The sequence below is a fragment of the Saccopteryx leptura genome, chromosome 6, assembly GCF_036850995.1.
Source record: "Saccopteryx leptura isolate mSacLep1 chromosome 6, mSacLep1_pri_phased_curated, whole genome shotgun sequence".
Classification (NCBI taxonomy): Eukaryota; Metazoa; Chordata; class Mammalia; order Chiroptera; family Emballonuridae; genus Saccopteryx; species Saccopteryx leptura.
The window spans coordinates 102,482,208-102,503,701 of NC_089508.1; the positions used below are offsets into that span (position 1 = coordinate 102,482,208).

Genomic DNA, 21,494 nt, shown 5'->3' on the forward strand with positions numbered 1-21,494 from the left:
TTGACTATATACTAGGCAATGAAGCAAGTTTCCATGAATTTCAAAGATTGGTATCATTCAGACATAATTAATTTAGGTTTATTGCAAAATGATAACTAAAAACATCTACCCATCTGAAAATTAAAAACAATTCCTAGATAACTCATGGTTGAATGAAAGAAATAATAATGGAAATGAAAACATGGGATAAAGCTAAAATGATATTTAGAATTATAGGAATAATCAAATATATTTTAAAAAGAAAGAAGACTGAACATAAATGAGATATTTATTTATCTTAGGTTGGAACAATGCAGTAAACCCAAAGAAACTAAAAAGAAGGATGTGGTTACGAGGAGAAATTAATGAATTTGAAACAAATACAGTAGAGAGTAGAGAGGACTAACAAAACCAACAATTGGTATTTGAAAGATGAATAAATTAGATAAATGCCCACAAGGTAAAGTTTAAAAAAAAATGAGGGAAGGTCTGTAAATGAATTGGAAATAAAAAAGGGACTTGACAGATGGCAATCATGGATTTCAAATATAAGAAATGTTTGGGCAACTTTATGCAATACATTTGAAAATTTTGTTTAAAGCAATTTCTAGAAAAAATACATATCACCAAAACAAATTTTGTAAGAAATAGAAAATCTACATCCTTCCATACCTAGTAAAGAAATAGAATCAGTAGTTAAAAACCTTAGCTCAGAAATAGCAAGCCGTTACTCAAGAAACTATAATTATAGTTTTACACAAACTTATTCATGGAGTAGAAAAATGCATAATTCTTCCCAACTTATTTTATGAGACTAGTAAAACCTTAGAAGGATAGAATGAAAGGGAAAATTCCAGGTCACTCTTCCTAGTTAATATATGTAAAAAATCTTAAGAAAATATTAGGGCCTTGACCTGTGGTGGCGCAGTGGGTAAAGCGTTGACCTGGAATGCTGAGGTTGCTGGTTCAAAACCCCGGGCTTGCCAAGTAAAGGCACATATGGGAGTTGATGCTTCCTGCTCCTCCCTCCTTCTCTCTCTCTGTCTCTCTCTCTATCTCCTCTAAAATGAATAAATAAAATCTAAAAAAACCAAACAAACAAAGAAAATATTAGGAAATGCCAGGGTCCAGCCCCGGGGGAATCCAGGGGTCCCACGGGAAGAGACGGCGTCAGTACGAAACGAGTGAGAGAGCCGAATTCTTTAGCATTCACTGCCAGGCATCTCCGCCAATGGCTAGTACAGCTTAATTTTTATACACACACACTAAGTTACAATCACATGGTATACAGAATGCATTGATTAATAATTGTTTTTGTTTCACTATGGTTACATATCTCTAGGCCAGGGGTCCCCAAACTAGGGCCTGTGGGCCTCATGCGGCCCCCTGAGGCCATTTATCCGGCCCCCGCTGCACTTCCAGAAGGAGCACTTCTTTCATTGGTGGTCAGTGAGAGGAGCATAGTTCCCACTGAAATACTGGTCAGTGTGTTGATTTAAATTTACTTGTTCTTTATTTTAAATATTGTATTTGTCCCCGTTTTGTTTTTTTACTTTAAAATAAGATATGTGCAGTGTGCATAGGGATTTGTTCATGGTTTTTTTTATAGTCCGGCCCTCCAATGGTCTGAGGGACAGTGAACTGGCCCCCTGTGTAAAAAGTTTGGGGACCCCTGCTCTAGGCAATGGTCAGGTGATAAGTCATTCTAAGTACAGTTATACAATAACTTGAATACAGCAACAACAGTTTTTGTGCAAGCTTCTAAAAGGTCAGTATTGATTAACTCTACCTAATGTCCTATTGTCTAGTCAAATTTTATTTGTCTACTATATTCATATACCAGTTAAGTTCTTACTTTATTTTTCTTAGAGTGTTCCACCACCTGCAGATCAAGTATGCAAGAGGAAAGGAAAGATTTTCTATTCTATTATATGAAAAGGCTAGGGAGGTAAAGTAATGGATCAGGTGAAGGCTGAAAGGTGCTTTTGTGTATAGTTACTGTTTCCGACCTATTCATATGTCACAATCTATTTTTTCCTAATATGATTTATAGGAGGGCATTTTCTGCAGCTTTAGCCCTTTTGGGGGGATATCATAGCCAGCCTCCCATGTCTATGGGCCCAGGCAAGGGGGTTTATAGGCTTTTCTGTGGAATTCACACCCTCTGTCTTATTTCCAGAGAAATTACTACAAATCTGCAGGGAAAGCATGGTGCTATTATCCCTGTGCCATAAATGATAGCACACACACCCAGAAAAGGGGGATAAAAAACAAATTAATGCCTGACCTGTGATGGCGCAGTGGGATAAAGCGTCGACCTGGAACACACTGAGGTTGCCGGTTCGAAACCTTGGGCTTGCCTGGTCAAGGCATATATGGGAGTTGATGCTTCCTGCTCCTCCCCCTTCTCTCTCTCTCTTTCTCTCTCTCTCTCTCTCTCTCTCCCCTCTCTCTCTCTAAAAATCAATAAATAAAATATTTAAAAAAAACTCAAATTAATTCAAAAAGTTAAAGGGGGAAGTATTGTTGCACCTTTTCTTTGCTGTGACTGTGTCAACCAGCAGCTGTTGATCGGCTTCCGACAAGGAAACCAAGTCCAGCGCTGTATAAACCAATTATGTTGTAATTGAATTGGGTTTAATCCAGGGAAGCAAGTTTGATTTAATGATAGAAAACATTTGTATACTTTTAAAATTCTGAAAGAAAAGGAAAAAAATAGAAATAGGGAGAACTGATTAAATACATTTGTGTGTGCACATATGTGTGCAAATAATCATGTATACACATACTAGATAAGCATATATATGTAATTTTATGTATCCACCAAGAAAATTGATGGACAAGAGTAGTTACTGAGGCTATTTTTAAAAACATATTTGAAAATGGTAGATGAATTGTTCTTTTTTTTCTTTTTCCAAGTGAGAGGTGGGGAGATAGAAAAACAGATTCCCGCATGCACCCCAACTGGGATCCACCTGGCAACCCTTGTCTGGGCCGATGCTCTGCCCATCTTGGGCCATGCTCACAACCAAGCTATTTTTAGAACTTGAGGTGAAGGCTCCATGGAGCTATCCTCAGTACCTGGGGCTGATGCACTTGAACTATTCGAGCCATGGCTGTGGGAGGAGAAGAGAGAAAAAGAGAGAAGGGGAAGGGAAGGGGTGGAGAAGCAGATGGTCACTTCTCCTGTGTGTCCAGACTAGGAATGAAACTCAGGACATTCACATGCCAGGCTGATGCTCTACCACTGAACCAACTGGCCAGGGCTGATGAATTGTTCTTAACAAAACAATATCTCAACCATTTTAAGATATTACATCTATTAGAAGTATTAGTTTTGTGCTTGGTAAATGTTTAAACTGTTGCAACTTGAGTTGAATTAGCCAGAGGTTAAAAGAGCAGCAGTTTGAGTACTCTATTTTTATTTTATTTTATTTTTATTCTTTAGAGAGAAAGGGAGAGAAAGAGAGAGAGAGAGAGAGAGAAAGAGAAACATCAGGCCTGACCTGTGGTGGTGCAGTGGATAAAGCATTGACCTGGAGCCCTGAGGTCACCAGTTCAAAACCTTGCACTTACCTGGTCAAGACACTTATGGAGAGTTGATGCTTCCTGCTCCCCCCCCCCCTTTCTCTCATCTCTTTCTAAAATGAATAAATAAAAAAATCTAAAAAAAAAGAGAAACAATTAATTTGTTGTTCTACTTATTTGTGCATTCATTGGTTTATTGTTATGTGCCCTGACTGGAGATCCAACCCTCAACCTTGGCATATCGGGATGACACTAACCAACTGAGCTACCCTGGCAGGGCTGTTTGTATTTTTAATTTGATATTATTTGATGAAAAAACAAGTCAGTATGTTTATGTATAAAGAGTTTTATAAAAGTGAGATTTATTTATTTATTTTTATTTCAGGCAACCTAATGAGGCCTCTTTTGAATTACGGTATTGCTTGGTGAGCATATCTTTTTTACTTTATGTTACTTTTCAGAATACTATTGATTAATTTATGTTAATTAGTTGCAATTTTGGCTTACTGTTGTAGTATGTCCATGGGCTTCCTGGTTGAAGAGACTGCACCAGTTGTTTGGAGAGGCCTTATGGTAATGTCAGCTGTTGAGAAACTATTGAGGCAGGTAAGAAAATTGCATTAAGTATCATTTTATTATTGGCACTCTGTGGTTAATGCAGTTGCTGATTGGAGAGATGTTAAAATGTGCATTTAGATTTCGCAAAAGAATCCAGCTGATAAACTGAATGTATCATGAGTTATGTGGCGCCAAGACCAAATTTCACTGTCACATGATTTAATCTCTTCCATTACATATGAGTACTAAAAATCCAGTGTCTTATTTTATACTGTTCTGTTGCTCTGTTGAGTCTTCAGTAAGATGGGGAAATCTATTTTATAAGTAATCAGCCTTCTTTAGATTTATGGTTAATCTCATTTTGGCCAATATGAGTTATAAGGGCAGTGTAGAAAATTATTCAAATGTAGAAAATATTATATAAATTATAGATCTTTAGAACAAAATAAAATTTTGTTTTAGTCTGAGTACATATGGCTATATATTTGTTTATATAATATTTGTCCAATCAACTGTAATTTATCCTTAAGGAAGAGAACAGTTGATTGGATAATCTAAATATCAGATGGGCTATATGTTATTTATATAAATAAATTTTATTTTTTTCTTAGTAACTGTGACTTTATAGTTAGTTATATTCTAAAAAAATATGATAAGTAATTTGGATTTTCTCCATCAGTTTATAGCAATTACCTATTTATTCAGATTTTACTTTGGGCAGATACTATGCTATAGGTCGACAATTCTAGTCATATATATTTCTATTTATGTATTCAAATATATATAATTATTTCTAGTTGTGAATGTATGTAGATGAAATATGTCAAATTCTGAAACTCTTCTTTTTTTATTGTAACATTTTGTCTTCCACTGTTTGAGTTCTGATAAATGTGCCCTTCTGTCTCTGATCCCACAGTCATGCTCTTTTCCTAGTGCATTTGCTGTATTTAAGTCTTTTGGCTGCCTCTTCTCTTTTACACTAAGTTCACAGAGTAGGTTATTTTGGTTTTACTCTCAGAAATACCCTTGCTCATAAGGCAGAAAGGGAGAGAGATGAGAACATCAGCTCATAATGCAGCACTTCAGTTGTTCATTGATTGCTTTCTCATATGTGCCTTGATCTGGAGGCTCCATCTGAGCCAGTGACCCCTTGCTCAAACCAGAGACCTTGAACTCGAGCCAGCCACCTTGGGATTCAAGCAGGTGGCCATGGGGTCATGTCTATGATCCCATGCTCAAGCCAGTGACCTACACTCAAGGTAGTGAGCTTGTGATCAAGCCCGGTGACCTCGTGCTTGAGCCCGGTGACCTCGTGCTCGAGCCTGGTGACATTGTGCTCAAGCCTAGTGACATTGGGGTTTTGAACCTGGGTCCTCAGTGTCCCAGGCCAACGCTGTATCCACTGCGCCACCGCCTAGTCAGGCCCATGCCCTTATTTATGGGTGACCACGTAAGACAGAAATACTTCAGCTTTCCACAGTGATCAGAGACTTAATGACTCAGGTCAGTGATAAGAGACACTGAGATACAGGTGAGCCTTCTAGCCCAGGATGCAGAATCCCCAGTTCCCCATAGCCTGTCTGCAGCAAGATGTGTTCAAGTTCTTGCCTTTCTACCTGTCTGTGTCCTTTTTAAAGTCTTAGGGATAATTTCAGTGTGGCGATTGCTGGGGTGGGGGAGTGGGGGTTGGAGGAGGGCATAGAGAGGATGAATGGTAATGGACAAAGATGTGTTGGGGAGTTGAATACACAATACTGTGTATGGATGTGTGTGGTAGACTTGGGCGCCTGAATTCTGTATAATTTTGTTAACCAGTGTCACCTCAATAAAATTCATTTAAAATGAAAAAAAAAAAATAAAGGCAGAATCAGATATTTAAATAAAATAAAATAAGTGATTATAACACCATGAATAATTTAAAAAAATTTAAATCTCAGGGATTCATTTATTTATTTAAATTAAGTGAGAGACAGACTCCTGCACGTGCCCGGAATGGTATCCACCTGGCAAGCTCACTACAGGGCGATGTTCTACCCATCTGGGGCCTTTGCTCTGTAGCTCAGCAACTGAGCTATTTCAGCACCTAAGGCAAGGCCATGGAGCCATCCTCAGCACTTGGGGCCAAATTGCTCAAACTATTTATGCCATGGCTGTGGGAGGGGAGGAGAGAGAGAGAGAGAGAGAGAAGGGGGAGGGTTGGAGAAGCAGATGGTCAGTTCTCCTATGTGCCCTGACTGGGAATCGAGCTTGGGACTTCCACATGCCAGGCTGATGCTTTACCACTGAGCCAACTGGCCAGGGCCATCAGGAACCCTTTTAAATTTCAAATTCCAACAGGTGACAAAAGCAACTTTGCAAATCAGCCCATGAGGATGGAAGAGAGAGAGCATGTGCATGTGCCCTCAGGAGAGGGGCAAAGGGAGTTTCCCACAGAATGAGTGAGATTAAACCTGGCAATGCAAGTTAATCAGTCGGTCAAAAGGTTGTGCTCAAAGATGAAACTCATATTTAGTACCTGCTTTTATAAATGAGGAAACTGGCCCTGGCTGGGTAGCTCAGTTGATCTGGGCACATATAAGAATCAACCAATCAATGCAACAAATCAGTTTCTCTCTCTCTCTCTCTTTCTCTCTCTCTCCCTGTTTCCCTTCCTCTCTCTCTAAAATCAATCAATAAAAAACCCACCACAGCAGATATAAATGAAGAAACTGTTTTGAGACCAGAGGTGAAAGGATCAAAAGTCTGAAGTAGCTATTTATTTATTTATCCTTCCTTCCTTCCCTCCCTCCCTCCTTCCTTCCTTCCTTCCTTCCTTCCTTCCTTCCTTCCTTCCTTCCTTCCTTCCTTCCTTCCTTCCTTCCTTCCTTCCATTCTTTTTTCTTTTCTTTTCTTTTTTCTTTTCTCTCTCTCTCTCTCTCTCTCTCTCTCTCTCTCTCTTTCTATTTGTGTTTTGGTGGAGTGTTGGGAAGTCAGGAGGGGCAGAATCCCAATTCCATGTTCTCAATCAATGTCTTGCCATAACCCAGCCTCTTTTATGTACTGCAAATATTGTCAGAGCATATAGAATAATTGTGTTAATTGCCAGAATTATAAAATTTTTAATTTCCCAATTCAGCAATGGTCACCTGATTTTATTCATTATTATTCTCAATATTTAGCAAATGCTCAGTTTAAAAATATTTATGGAATTTGATAGTCTGGCAGAGGACCTACTAGAGATTTAGAACTCTGGCTGTCTGAATATAAATTATATAAAAGTCACAGATTACTCTGATAAGTGCTGAACATACATATTTAGCAAACATATTATAAAATATCAGTATGAAAGATGGGGTGAGAAAATGGATCCATAACTTATTTTATTGGAATCATCTAGGACTTTAAGATATTAGATTGCATATTTACCTTACAGTCTTTTTATAAGGTCACTTCTATCATCTGTGCCTTTTTTTTTTTTTAAGAGGGAGAGAGAGACAGGAAGGGAGAGAGATGAAAAGCATCAACTCATAGTTGCAGCATTTTAGTTGTTCACTGATTGCTTCTTGCCTTGACTGGGGGTTCAAGCTGAGCCAGTGTTCTCTTGCTCAAGCCAACTACCTTGGGCTTCAGGCCAGTGACCTTTGGGTTTAGGCCAGTGCCATGGGATTATGTCCATGATTCCATGCTCAAGCTGGCGACCCTGCACTCAAGCGGGTGAGCCTGTGCTCAAGCTGGCGACCTTGGGATTTGGAACCTGGGACCTTAGCATCCCACGTCAACCCTCTATTCACTGTGCCACCACCAGTCAGGCTATCATCTGTGCATTTTAACAGAAGCTGAAAAGCGGATATTTTTAGGCTATACGGTGACCATGCTGATTATATGAGGTATTAATTAAGGAGCATTTTGTTTTTGCTTTTGTTTTGTTTTAGAAAACAGACCAGCATTTGGTAAGTTTAATATCCTTTGTGAAAATTTAGTAGCTGTATTGATGCTGTGTACTGCAGTGTTGAGCAGACAGTGCTCTAGAAGTTTCTTTTATGTCCTTTCCCTGTTACTATTTGGGGGGGGGGGGGGGAGATAAATACTATATCAGTCTGACATCTTGAAATGGCAGTCTGGTGTGAAGTTTTTTTTCTTTCCCTGACAATATTTTATTGAGTTAAACTTATACATACAATAGGATGCACAGATCTTATATGTTTAGTTCAATGGTTTTTTGATATACTTAAGTAACCACATCCTCAAGATAGAGAACGTTTTTGCTCCCTTAGAAAGTTTCCTTGGGCTTCCTTCAATTAAATTTGCCACTCATAGGCCATAATGTTGTGATTTTTAACACCATAAGTGAGTTTTCCACGTCCTTATACTTTATATAAATGGAACCCTGCAGGATGTAGCCTTTTGTATCTTGTTTTTTTCTCTTAGCCTAATGCTTGTGAAAGTCATCCTTGCTGTTGCATGTATCAGTAGGTAAGTCCTTTCTTGGCTGAATAGTAGTATATCTTCTATATAAATAAAAATGTAAATGTTCGTTTGTTCAAAATCTTAAATCTCCAAAAGTTCTTCACCAATTGCTTTGAAATTTTGACACAACATTGCATTCGAATACGCACTCTTTTTTTATATACCTACTATTATATAGATATAGATATCACAGGTAAAAACATGCTTTTTTGGAAAAACAGCGCCATCTGTTGGGCATAAAAGCAACACACGCTATAATAAATATTTTACGATTCCATTTCAATGTTTCCGATTTATAATCCATTTACGTGCAGCCAGACTTGTGGATGCACGGTTGCGAGCACAGCAATTGTGTTCTGCAGCTTCAGATCTGCTTCATTCTCAACAGAATGAACGCGACAGGCTGACAGTGGCTGAAAGACGTCAATGGGAAATAGCAGATCAGCATCAAACATGACTCCATGCTCAGCAATCATGTGATTACAGTTGCCTTGCATTCAGGTACAACCCAGCTGATGATTATAGTTTGAACTGGAATGTTCTTATCGGCACTATGACTGAAGTGTGTCGTTATTGCAAGACTCTGAAATTTGATGGAGAAACAAAAGGAATGTGTTGTGCCACCAGAAAAATTAAACTGCCTCAACTTGGAGAACATCCAGAGCCATTAAAAACTTTGCTTGCTGGATATACCGCCAAATCAAAGCATTTCCTATCTAACGTCAGCAAATAGAACTCATGCTTCCAAATGACGTTGTTTGGCGCAGAAATCATAACAGCTCAATTCATGCCAACTTTCAAAGTGAAAGGACAAATTTAACATAAAGCCGGCTCCCTGCTTCCTTTCCTAGATGGTCAACATAAATTCCTACAAATGTATTTCATCAGTGATGGCAATGATGAATTGAATGCATGCTGTGGAATTTCTACCGGCATAAAAAGGTCCATCGTTTCCCAACTGCAAGAGCTTCTTCACGAAAAAAACAATTCAGTGTGTTGGTTCAAAACAGCAACTGACATGATGCCATCTGATACACACAAGATTGTTATTCATGCTGATAAAACGGCTGCTGGAGAACATGTGCAAAGATTCAATGCTCCAACTATAGACGAAGTGGCAATTGTTATAGTCAGAGATCAGTTCTAACCTAGAGATATTGTTCTTCATCAGAGAAACAATCAATTGACAATACTTGCAGAAACTCATCAGTGCTACAATGCCCTGCAATATCCAATCATTTTTTGAGATGGTGCCGATGGATATCACTTCAATGTTAAGATGATAAATCCAGTCAGTGGCAAAGAAACAAATATGAAATGCAGCGCAATGAACTATTATTCATACCGATTAATGATTCAAGAAAATGAAAACAATCACATTTTGAAATGCCGTCAATTATTTCACCAATGCATCGTAGATATGTATGCAAAAATCGAAACAGAATGTTTGATATTCATCCGTTTGAATCAGACCAAGCTTTGCTCTGAAGAATATGTTCATTTGCGAGATGCAGTTTTAAATGACGGTAATTCAACTAATGTTGGAAGACTAATGATTTTGCCATCTTCATATACAGGCAGTCCACATCATATGCATGAGTATGCTCAACATGCAATTGAGTATGTTCGTCACTACGGGTGTCCAGACATATTCATTACATTCACATGCAATCCAGCTTGGGACAATATACAACAGCTCTTACTTCTGGCCAATCGCTGGTGGATAGGCATGACATCACAGCACGTGTTTTCAGACAGAAGCTGAAATCGCTGATGGATTTCATAGTAAAACATGAAGTTTTTGGTCTGTGCACTGTAAAAAATTAATGAGCAACGTCATAGAAGCAACAATCTTGACAGGTCTTTCAAAGGTGAAGATGTCCTCATTCCTGTGATTCCAGTGGATATGCCATTTCAATTTAATAGATTGCAATTCCCAATTTGGTTGGCGTTTGCAATCACCATCAACAAAGCTCAGGGTCAATCTTTAGAATTGTGTGCTTTAGATCTACACACGGATTGCTTCTCACATGGACAATTATATGTTGCGTGTTCTAGATTCGGCAAACCAGGCAATCTCTATATTTGCACAGACAATGGAACAACAAAAAATACTGTATACCCACAAGCATTGTGAAATTAAACATATTAGAAATGTGCACTTTCTCTTTTCTTTTCCATTTCACCAGACTGAACCACAGCAGTGCATAGCCAGGTACAGCTAGTTGCATAAATATAACCAAATATTGTTTGTCTATTCTTTTTGTTGATGGGCATTTGGGTAGTCTTCAGCTGTTAACTATTATGAATAATGCTGCTTTAGGTACTAGCACAGGTGTTCATAAGAGTTCCAGTTGCTTCACATCTTTGTCAACATAGTGGTGTAAAATTGGTTTGTTTTTTTGAGAGATGGGTGGGTGGGGAGGATGGGAGAAAGAGACAGGAAAGGAGGGAGAGAGAAAGAGAGAGGGAGAGAGAGAGAGAGAGAGAGAGAGAGAGAGAGAGAGAGAGATTGAGAGAGGAATCAACTTGTTGTTCTACTTAGTTGTGCATTGATTGCCTCTGTATGTGCCTTGACCTGGGATCAGGCTGGCAACCTCAGGCTCAAGTTGAGCCTGCAACGCCTGCTCAAACTGGCTACCTTAGGCTCAAGCCGGTGACTTCAGGATCGTGTTGATGACTCCATGCTCAAACTGGTGACCCTGCACTCAAACTGGCAACCTTGGGTTTTGCACTGGCAACCTCAGTATCCTAAGTTTTTTTTTTTTTGTATTTTTCTGAAGCTGGAAACGGGGAGAGACAGTCAGACAGACTCCCGCATGCGCCCGACCGGGCTCCCCCCGCATGCCCACCAGGGGCTATGCTCTGCCCACCAGGGGGTGATGCTCTGCCCCTCCGGGGCATCGCTCTGCCGCTAACAGAGCCACTCTAGCGCCTGGGGCAGAGGCCAAGGAGCCATCCCCAGCGCCCAGGCCATCTTTGCTCCAATGGAGCCTTGGCTGTGGGAGGGGAATAGAGAGACAGAGAAGAAAGAGGGGAGGGGGTGGAGAAGCAAATGGGCGCTTCTCCTATGTGCCCTGGCCGGGAATCAAACCTGGGTCCCCCGCACGCCAGGCTGACGCTCTACCGCTGAGCCAACCGGCCAGGGCCAGTATCCCAAGTTGTAATACTCTGTCCCAGGCGTCCCCAAACTACAGCCCGCAGGACGCATGCGGCCTCCTGAGGCCATTTATCTGGCCTCCACCGCACTTCCGGAAGGGGCACCTCTTTCATTGGTGGTCAGTGAGAGGAGCACTATATGTGGCGGCCCTCCAACAGTCTGAGGGACAGTGAACTGGCCCCCTGTGTAAAAAGTTTGGGGACCCCTGCGTCTGTCCTCTTATGGTTTTAATTGTGCTTCCCTGATGATCAGTGATGTTGAGCCCCCTTTCATGTGCATATTTGATATTGCTGTATCTTCTGTGAAGTATCTGTTCAAGTCTTTTACTCATTTTTTTTTATTGGCTCATTTTTCTTTTTGAAATTGAATGGCAAGAGTTTTAACATATTCTGGCTAAGAGTTTATTATCAGATAAATGTATTGGGGATATTTCTCCTAGTCTGTGGCTTGCCTTTTGATGAACTGAAGTTTTAAATTTTCATGAAATCTAATTTATCAAAGAAATTTTTAATGCTTGGTGCTTTTTGTGTTCTTTCTAACACTTCTTTGCCTGTCTACCACAAGGTTGTCAAGATATTTTTATGTATTTTTATCTTAAAGCATTCTGGTTCTGGCTTGTACATCTTGAATTAATTTTTGTGTGTGAAGTGAGATAAGGGTGAAGGTTTATATTTTCTTATAGTTGTAGTATAATGGGAAATATGTTCATTCTTTGTTCTTGGGTCCTGTCACAAAACTCCTAACACTCAAACTTCCTGAATAATAGGAGTGTCTTTTGTTATTCATTAGGGACCCGCCCCTTTGTGTGTGTGTGTGTGTGTGTGTGTGTGTGTGTGTGTGTGTGTATGAGAGAGAGAGAGAGAGGCAGACAGGAAGGGAGAGAGATAAGAAGCATCTGCTTGTAGTTGTGGCACTTTAGTTGTTCATTCATTGCTTTCTCATATGTGCCTTGACTGAGGGGCACATATGTGGTTGGATCCAGCCAGTGACCCCTTGCTCAAGCCAGCAACCTTCGGCTCAAGCCAGCAACCTTGGGTTCAAGCCAGCAACCTTAGGCTTAAACCAGCAACCTTGGGCTTCAAGACAATGACTTTGGGCTCAAGCCAGAAACCATGATATTATGTTGATGATCCCACACTCAATCCAATGAGCCTGTGCTTAAAGCTGGATGAGCCTGCACTCAAGCTGGCGACCTTGGGGTTTCGAACTTGGGACTTCAGTGTTCCAGGTTTATGCTCTATCCATTATGTCACCACTGGTCAGGCTAGAGTCCCCTTTTTGAGCACACCTGAGTTCATGCTAGTGAGGTCACTTAGGGTGGGGCTCCTCGAAAGCCTCAGGATGGGGCTGGTCACCAGAAAGACCAAGTGTCCGCAGGGGTCCCCAAACTTTTTACAAAGGGGGCTAGTTCACTGTCCCTCAGACCATTGGAGGGCCGCCACATACAGTGCTCCTCTCACTGACCACCAATAAAAGAGGTGCCCCTTCTGGAAGTGCGGTGGGGGCCGGATAAATAGCCTCTGGCCCGCGGGCCGTAGTTCCGTCCCATCCACCGATCTCAGGGAAGGAGAAGGCAGATAGACTACAACTCTTGAACAACAAAATTTGATGAACTCCTGGGTTGCACTTTTGGAGTTCTTCAGCTGATGTCAGTGTGTAGAAGATATTGGGAACTGGTTTGCAATTTTAAGAATGATAGACCCATGAGAATTAGGATTGGAAAAGGGTAAGGAGATGATAGATATTAGGTAGCCATTTGTCATTCTTTAGCAGAACAGTGAATGAAAAAAGTCAGATTAAAGAGGTTTAAGAATGGATTTATAGCAAGACAATGGAGGTAGAGGTATATTTGGCTTATTAGACTAAGGCCATGCAAGGAGGTGGGGAAAAAGAAAAGAAAACAGGATGAAGCTTAATGAAAAACAGTATCAAATGAATCCCTTTTCCTTTGTTTTCTTAAAGGGATAATACTCTTCCAAGGTACAGGGTATATAGTAAAGAGGGACTAAAGATTTTAAAAAACTAGAGCATTATTGAAAGATGCAAAAAAAGAATGAGATTAAAAGCTTAATAGGTAATGGAGCAACCATGACAGATCGAGCAATTCAGTTTCATACTATTCATCACCAGAACCCTGCAGCCCTGTGTAAACAGTTTCAACTTTCTCGGGAAGCAGCACGGCAGATTGGGAAATCCTGTCCAAGGGGTCTTATACTACGATCTGCCCCTTCATTTGGAGTTAACCCTCAAGGACCCCTACCAGGACAACTTTGGCAAATGGATGTTACTCATATACCTTCATTTGGCAAACAGTCCTATGTCCACGTTACAGTGGATACATATTCTGGATTTATAGTAACCTCTGTCAGAACAGGAGAGGCTGCTAAGCATGTTATAGCTCATTGTCTGTATGCATTGTTCTATTATTGGATTTCCTAAACTGGTTAAACTGAAAATGCTCCTGCATATGGAACAAAAGCATTTACTGTATTTTGTCATTCTTACAATCTTTAAAGTTAAGGTATTATTAAAGTGTACCCAGCAAATATTTTAAGGTCAATTTAAAAAAATTTAAAAGGGGGTAGTCATATCCTGGAACTCCTACGGGTCTACCATATCATGCTTTTTACTTAAAAAAAAAATTAAATTTCTTTTGAAAGCTGATGAACAGGAGACGCCAAATCTTTTTCGCCTGCAAACTACTACCTTCTTTATTTTTTATTTATTTTTTTTTTTAGCTTCAACAATAAATTTATTTATTTATTTTTTTTTTTTTTATATAATTTTATTTTTTTAATGGGGTGACATCAATAAATCAGGATACATATATTCAAAGATAACAAGTCCAGGTTATCTTGTCGTTCAATTATGTTGCATACCCACCACCCAAAGTCAGATTGTCCTCTGTCACCTTCTATCTTGTTTTCTTTGTGCCCCTCCCCACCCCCTATCCCTCTCCCATTCCCCCCTCCCCCCCCCCCCCCCCCGTAACCACCACACTCTTGTAAATGTCTCTTAGTTTCACTATTATGTCCCACCTACGTATGGAATAATACAGTTTCTGCTTTTTTCTGATTTACTTATTTCGCTTCGTATCATGTTATCAAGATCCCACCATTTTGCTGTAAATGTTCCGATGTCATCATTTCTTATGGCTGAGTAGTATTCCATAGTGTATATGTGCCACATCTTCTTTATCCAGTCATCTATTGATGGGCTTTTTGGTTGTTTCCATGTCCTGGCCACTGTGAACAATGCTGCAATAAACATGGGGCTGCATGTGTCTTTATGTATCAATGTTTCTGAGTTTTTGGGATATATACCCAGTAGAGGGATTGCTGGGTCATAAGGTAGTTCTATTTTCAGTTTTTTGAGGAACCACCATACTTTCTTCCATAATGGTTGTACTACTTTACATTCCCACCAACAGTGTATGAGGGTTCCTTTTTCTCCACAGCCTCTCCAACATTTGCTGTTACCTGACTTGCTAATAACAGCTAATCGAACAGGTGTGAGGTGGTATCTCATTGCCGTTTTGATTTGCATTTCTCTAATAGCTAAAGAAGATGAGCATCTTTTCATATATCTGTTGGCCATTTGTATTTCTTCCTGGGAGAAGTGTCTATTCATATCCTCTTCCCATTTTTTTATTGGATTGTTTGTTTGTTTGTTGTTGAGTTTTATGAGTTCTTTGTATATTTTGGATATTAGGCCCTTATCTGAGCTGTCGTTTGAAAAAATCATTTCCCATTTAGTTGGCTTTCTGTTTATTTTGTTATCAGTTTCTCTTGCTGAGCAAAAACTTCTTAGTCTGATGTAGTCCCATTCATTAATTTTTGCCTTCACTTCTCTTGCCATTGGAGTCAAATTCATAAAATGCTCTTTAAAACCCAGGTCCCTGAGTTGAGTACCTATGTCTTCTTCTATGTACTTAATTGTTTCAGGTCTTATGTTTAGATCTTTGATCCATTTTGAGTTAATTTTTGTACAGGGGGAGAGACTGTAGTCCAGTTTCATTCTTTTGCATGTGGCTTTCCAGTTTTCCCAGCACCATTTATTGAAGAGGCTTTCTTTTCTCCATTGTGTGTTGTTGGCCCCTTTATCAAAAATTATTTGACTATATATATGTGGTTTTATTTCTGGACTTTCTATTCTGTTCCATTGGTCTGAGTGTCTATTTTTCTGCCAATACCATGCTGTTTTGATTGTCGTGGCCCTATAATAGAGTTTGAAGTCAGGTATTGAAATGCCCCCAGCTTCATTCTTTTTCTTTAGGATTGCTTTGGCTATTCGGGGTTTTTTATAGTTCCATATAAATCTGATGATTTTTTGCTCTATTTCTTTAAAAAATGTCATTGGAAGTTTGATGGGAATTGCATTAAATTTGTATATTGCTTTGGGTAATATAGCCATCTTGATTATATTTATTCTTCCTAGCCAAGAACAAGGTATATTCTTCCATCTCATTATATCTTTTTCGATTTCCCTTAACAATGGTTTATAGTTTTCATTATATAAGTCCTTTACATTCTTTGTTATGTTTATTCCTAAGTATTTTATTTTTTTTGTTGCAATCGTGAAGGGGATTGTTCTTTTGAGTTCCTTCTCAGTTGTTTCATTGTTGGCATATAGAAAGGCTATTGACTTCTGTATGTTAATTTTGTATCCTGCGACCTTACTGTATTGGCTTATTGTTTCTAGTAGTCTTTTTGTGGATTCTTTGGGGTTTTCGATGTATAGGATCATATCATCTGCAAAAAGTGATACCTTTACTTCTTCTTTTCCGATATGGATGCCTTTTATTTCTTTGTCTTGTCTGATTGCTCTGGCTAGAACCTCTAGTACCACATTAAATAAGAGTGGAGAGAGTGGACAACCCTGTCTTGTTCCTGATTTAAGGGGGAAAGCCTTCAGTTTAGTGCCATTTAATATGATGTTAGCTGATGGTTTATCATATATGGCCTTTATCATGTTGAGATATTTTCCTTCTATACCCATTTTGTTGAGAGTCTTAAACATAAAATTGTGTTGTATTTTATCAAAAGCCTTTTCTGCGTCTATTGATAAGATCATGTGGTTTTTGTTCTTTGTTTTGTTGATATGGTGTATTACATTAACCGTTTTACGTATGTTGAACCATCCTTGAGATTCTGGGATGAATCCCACTTGATCATGATGTATTATTTTTTTAATATGTTGTTGTATTCGATTTGCTAGTATTTTGTTTAGTATTTTAGCATCTGTATTCATTAGAGATATTGGTCTGTAGTTTTCTTTTTTTGTGCCATCCTTGCCTGGTTTTGGTATGAGGGTTATGTTGGCTTCGTAAAATGTGTTTGGAAGTATTGCTTCTTCTTCAATTTTTTGGAAGACTTTGAGTAGAATAGGAACCAAGTCTTCTTTGAATGTTTGATAAAATTCGCTGGTATAGCCGTCAGGGCCTGGACTTTTATTTTTGGGGAGGTTTTTAAAGGTTTTTTCTATTTCTTCTCTACTGATAGGTCTGTTTAGGCTTTCTGCTTCTTCTTGACTCAGTCTAGGAAGGTTGTATTTTTCTAGGAATTTATCCATTTCTTCTAGGTTGTTGAATTTAGTGGCATAAAGTTTTTCATAGTATTCTACAATAATTCTTTGTATATCTACGGTGTCCGTGGTGATTTCTCCTCTTTCATTTTGGATTTTGTTTATATGAGTTCTTTCTCTTTTTTCCTTGGTAAGTCTTGCCAAGGGTTTGTCAATTTTGTTGATCTTTTCAAAGAACCAGCTCCTTGTTCTATTAATTTTCTCTATAGTTTTTCTGTTCTCTAATTCATTTATTTCTGCTCTGATTTTTATTATCTCCTTTCTTCGGCTGGTTTTGGGTTGTCTTTGTTCTTCTTTTTCTAGTTCCTTAAGGTGGGAAGTTAAGTGGTTCACTTGGGCTCTCTCTTGTTTGTTCATATATGCCTGAAGTGATATGAACTTCCCTCTTATCACTGCTTTTGCTGCATCCCATAGATTCTGATATGTTGTATTGTCATTTTCATTAGTCTGTATATATCTTTTGATCTCTGCACTTATTTCTTCTTTGACCCATTCATTTTTTAAAAGTATGTTCTTTAGTTTCCACATTTTTGTGGGATTTTTTTCCTCTTTTTTGCAGTTGAATTCTAGTTTCAAGGCTTTATGATCAGAAAATATGCTTGGTACAACTTCAATTTTTCTGAATTTGCTGATGTTGTTTTTGTGGCCCAACATATGGTCAATTCTTGAGAATGATCCATGTACACTGGAGAAAAATGTATACTCAGTCACTTTGGGATGAAATGTCCTGTAGATGTCTATCATATCCAGGTGCTCTAGTGTTTTGTTTAAGGCCACTATGTCTTTGTTGATTCTCTGTTTGGATGACCGATCTAGAGCCGTCAGCGGTGTATTGAGGTCTCCAAGTATGATTGTGTTTTTGTCAGTTTTTGTTTTAAGATCAATAAGTAGCTGTCTTATATATTTTGGTGCTCCTTGGTTTGGTGCATATATATTAAGAATTGTTATGTCTTCTTGATTCAGTGTCCCCTTAGCCATTATGAAATGGCCATTTTTGTCTCTGAGTACTTTTCCTGTCTTGTAGTCAGCATTATCCGATATGAGTATTGCTACACCTGCTTTTTTTTGGATGTTATTTGCTTGGAGTATTGTTTTCCAGCCTTTCACTTTGAATTTGTTTTTATCCTTGTTACTTAGATGAGTTTCCTGTAGGCAGCATACAGTTGGATTTTCTTTTTTAATCCATTCTGCTACTCTGTGCCTTTTTATTGGTGAGTTTAATCCGTTTACATTTAGTGTAATTATTGATACTTGTGGGTTCCCTATTGCCATTTTATATCTTGCTTTCTGTTAGTTTTGTGTCTTGTTTGATCCTTCTCTTTTGTTTTTCTATCTTTTGTTTTTATTTGGTTGTATTCCATACATCTTTCCACTGTTGCTATCTTTTTTATCTCATGTACTTCTGTGGTGGTTTTTTCAATGGTGGTTACCTTTGAATAATGAAAAGGGTCCCTACCCTGTTCATTGTAGCATACTATTTTGTGAGTACTTTTGCACTCCATCGTCCTTTGCTACTGTTAATCTCCATCTTCTCCCCCTCTTTCTTTTTGTTGTTGTCACAGTTTAAATTTGGTTTTATTGTGTTCTTCTTGGAGCTTTTACTTGTGGATCTGTTTTTTTTTGTTCTTTGTATCTGATTGGAGAACCCCCTTTAGTAATTCCTGGAGTGGGGGTTTTCTGATGATAAATTCCCTCATCTTTTCTGTATCTGGGAATGTTTTTATTTCTCCTTCATATTTGAAGGATAGCTTTGATGGGTATAGTATTCGTGGCTGAAAGTTCCTCTCTTTCAGGACTTTAAATATTGGGGTCCATTCTCTTCTAGCTTGTAGAGTTTCTGCTGAGAAATCTGATGATAATCTAATGGGCCTTCCTTTATATGTTGTATTCTTCTTTTCCCTGGCTGCCTTGAGAATTTTTTCTTTGCTGTTGGTTTGTGTCAATTTCATTATGATATGCCTTGGAGTAGGTTTGTTGGGGTTAAGAAAACTTGGAGTTCTGTTTGCTTCTTGAACTTGAGGCTTTAGTTCTTTCCACAGGCTTGGGAAGTTCTCATCTATTATTTGTTTGAGTATGTTCTCCATTCCATTTTCTCTCTCTTCTCCCTCTGATATACCTATTATTCTTATGTTATTCTTTTTGATGGAGTCAGATAATTCTTGTAGGGCTATCTCATTTTTTTTAATTTTTGAGTCTCTTTCTTCTTCTCTCTGTTGTGCCTCAAGTTGCTTGTCTTCTATTTCACTAATCCTCTCTTCTATCTGACCTGTTCTATTAGCTAAGCTTGTTACTTCGTTTTTCAGCTCGTGAATTGAGTTTTTCATCTCTGTTTGATTTGTTTTTATAGTTTCAATTTCCTTGGACATATATTCTTTGTGTTCATTGAGTTGTTTTCTGAGCTCCCTAAATTGCCTTTCTGTGTTTTCTTGTATATCTCGGAGGATTTTTAGGATTTCTATCTTGAATTCTCTGTCATTTAGCTCCAAGGTTTCCAATATATTAAATTTTTTCTCCATAGATTTTTCCTCATCTAGCTGTGTTACCTCTCTTTCTTTTGTATCCATGATATTCGATTTTCTCTTCCTTAATGGCATCTGAGGGTGGTTTTGTTGATAGTATTAATGAGATTTAATAAAGAATAAAAAGTTTAAAAAAATAATAAAAAAAATCGAAAAAAGTTGTTTTTTTAAAAAAAAAATTAATAATGAAATAAAGAAAAATAAAATAAAAATTAAAAAAAAAAAAAAAATAAAAAAAGGAAATTATTCCCCCCCTCCTTTTTTCCTCTCCTCTCCTCTCCCCTCTTTCTTGATAAAATCTTGTGGTGGACTGTGAATTATAACAAACAATGCCTGTGATGGAGGGCCTGAATTGGGGAAAAGTAATAAAGGGGCAAACAAAAAAAAAAAAAAAAGAAAAAAGAAGAAAGAAAGAAAAAAAAAGAGCGTATGGACCCACAAAAAGCAAATAAGGAAAAAATTTGGGTCAAGAATAAAATGATTTGCTTTTAGGTGTTGGTTGTCTAAGAGTTATGATGAGAGGATTAAGAGGAAAACGGAAAAATGGGGGGACAAATTAAAAAATTACTATTGTATTTAGTGGAACAAGAACTAGATAATATGGAGAGCCAGGGATGGGAGCACTGCTAGTAAGTTAAAAAGGTGAAGTAAAAACCCCCCAGAATGCCACAAACATAAGTTTGAGTCCCAGATAAGATAATTTGTTTGTTATTGAGGTTTGAGTGAGAGGAGATGTAAAGGAGAAAGGAAGAAACTAATATAGAGGGAGAAAAGAAAGAGAGAGAGAGAGAAAAAAAAGAGGGAACCACTAAAAGAAGAAAAAAGAAAGGAGAGAGAGAGAGAGAGTTAAGGGTTTTGGAGTGCAACCCTCATAGAGAGAAAGGAAGAGAAGAGAAAAGATAATGGGAGATGTAACACTTATGGGTAGTGTAGTTCAAGGAGAGGAGAGAGTAAGACCGGTAGAGAGTTAATCGGCCAAATTGGAGGAGGAAAAAAAAAGTATCAAGAATGAAGATAAGAGAAACAAACGAACAAATATAATAAAATGGGATAGGTTATAAAGTCTGCAGATTATTCTTGATTTTGAGAGGTTATCTTCTTGCTTTTTCTTTTCTCTCCCTCTTCCTGGTCGGTGACTCTGTACCCCGGGTTTTGCCCCTTTGCCACGCTCAGGTGGAGGTTTGCAGTTGATAAGTCTCTATGGCAATGTCATGTATTGTGCTTTAATCTCGTTGGCAGTGTAGGCTATTAGCATTTATAGGCTCCGACAGTGAGAGAGTCCGTGTTCCTAGAGCCTTTCTCCTAGTCTTTCCTTCCTCAATTAGTAGCCTGATAATCCAGCTATGGGTTGCTGCTGCCTCTGCCTGGATAGTAAGAGGCTCAAAGAGCTGGCAACTCCCCACTCTATTTCCACTCAGCACAGGGCTCTGGGTAAGGCTCAGTCAGTCAGAGCTGCTAGCATAATCAGGCGGGCTTTCCGGCCATTCAAAGACCTCTGGCTCTGCCACTCTGTCCGGTAACACAAGCGGGTGCCCACTTCCGGGGCGCTTGGAGGAAACTCTCACTCACTGGCTGCGCGCGCAGACCAGGATATCCGGCCAGCAGTCTCACGCTCTGAGTGAAACCCCCAACCGCAGGGAAAAGTTGCAGCGTTGGAATTGAGTCTCGCTCCGTCCCCGTGCGCGGCTTTTGCAAGGCGCTGGGGCGGCCCGAGATTCCGC

At 38.8% G+C, this 21,494-nt stretch overlaps 1 protein-coding gene across 2 annotated transcripts in view; it reads left to right on the plus strand.

Moving 5' to 3' along the window:
• Positions 1-21,494, plus strand: part of NUBPL (NUBP iron-sulfur cluster assembly factor, mitochondrial) — a 260,104-nt gene that overhangs the window by 79,694 nt on the left and 158,916 nt on the right. For both annotated transcript variants that reach the window (XM_066343576.1, XM_066343577.1), the window contains 2 exons: positions 3,893-3,932; positions 4,023-4,113. In XM_066343576.1, the coding sequence (XP_066199673.1) occupies positions 3,893-3,932; positions 4,023-4,113 (131 nt within the window). The remainder of the gene's footprint in view (positions 1-3,892; positions 3,933-4,022; positions 4,114-21,494) is intronic.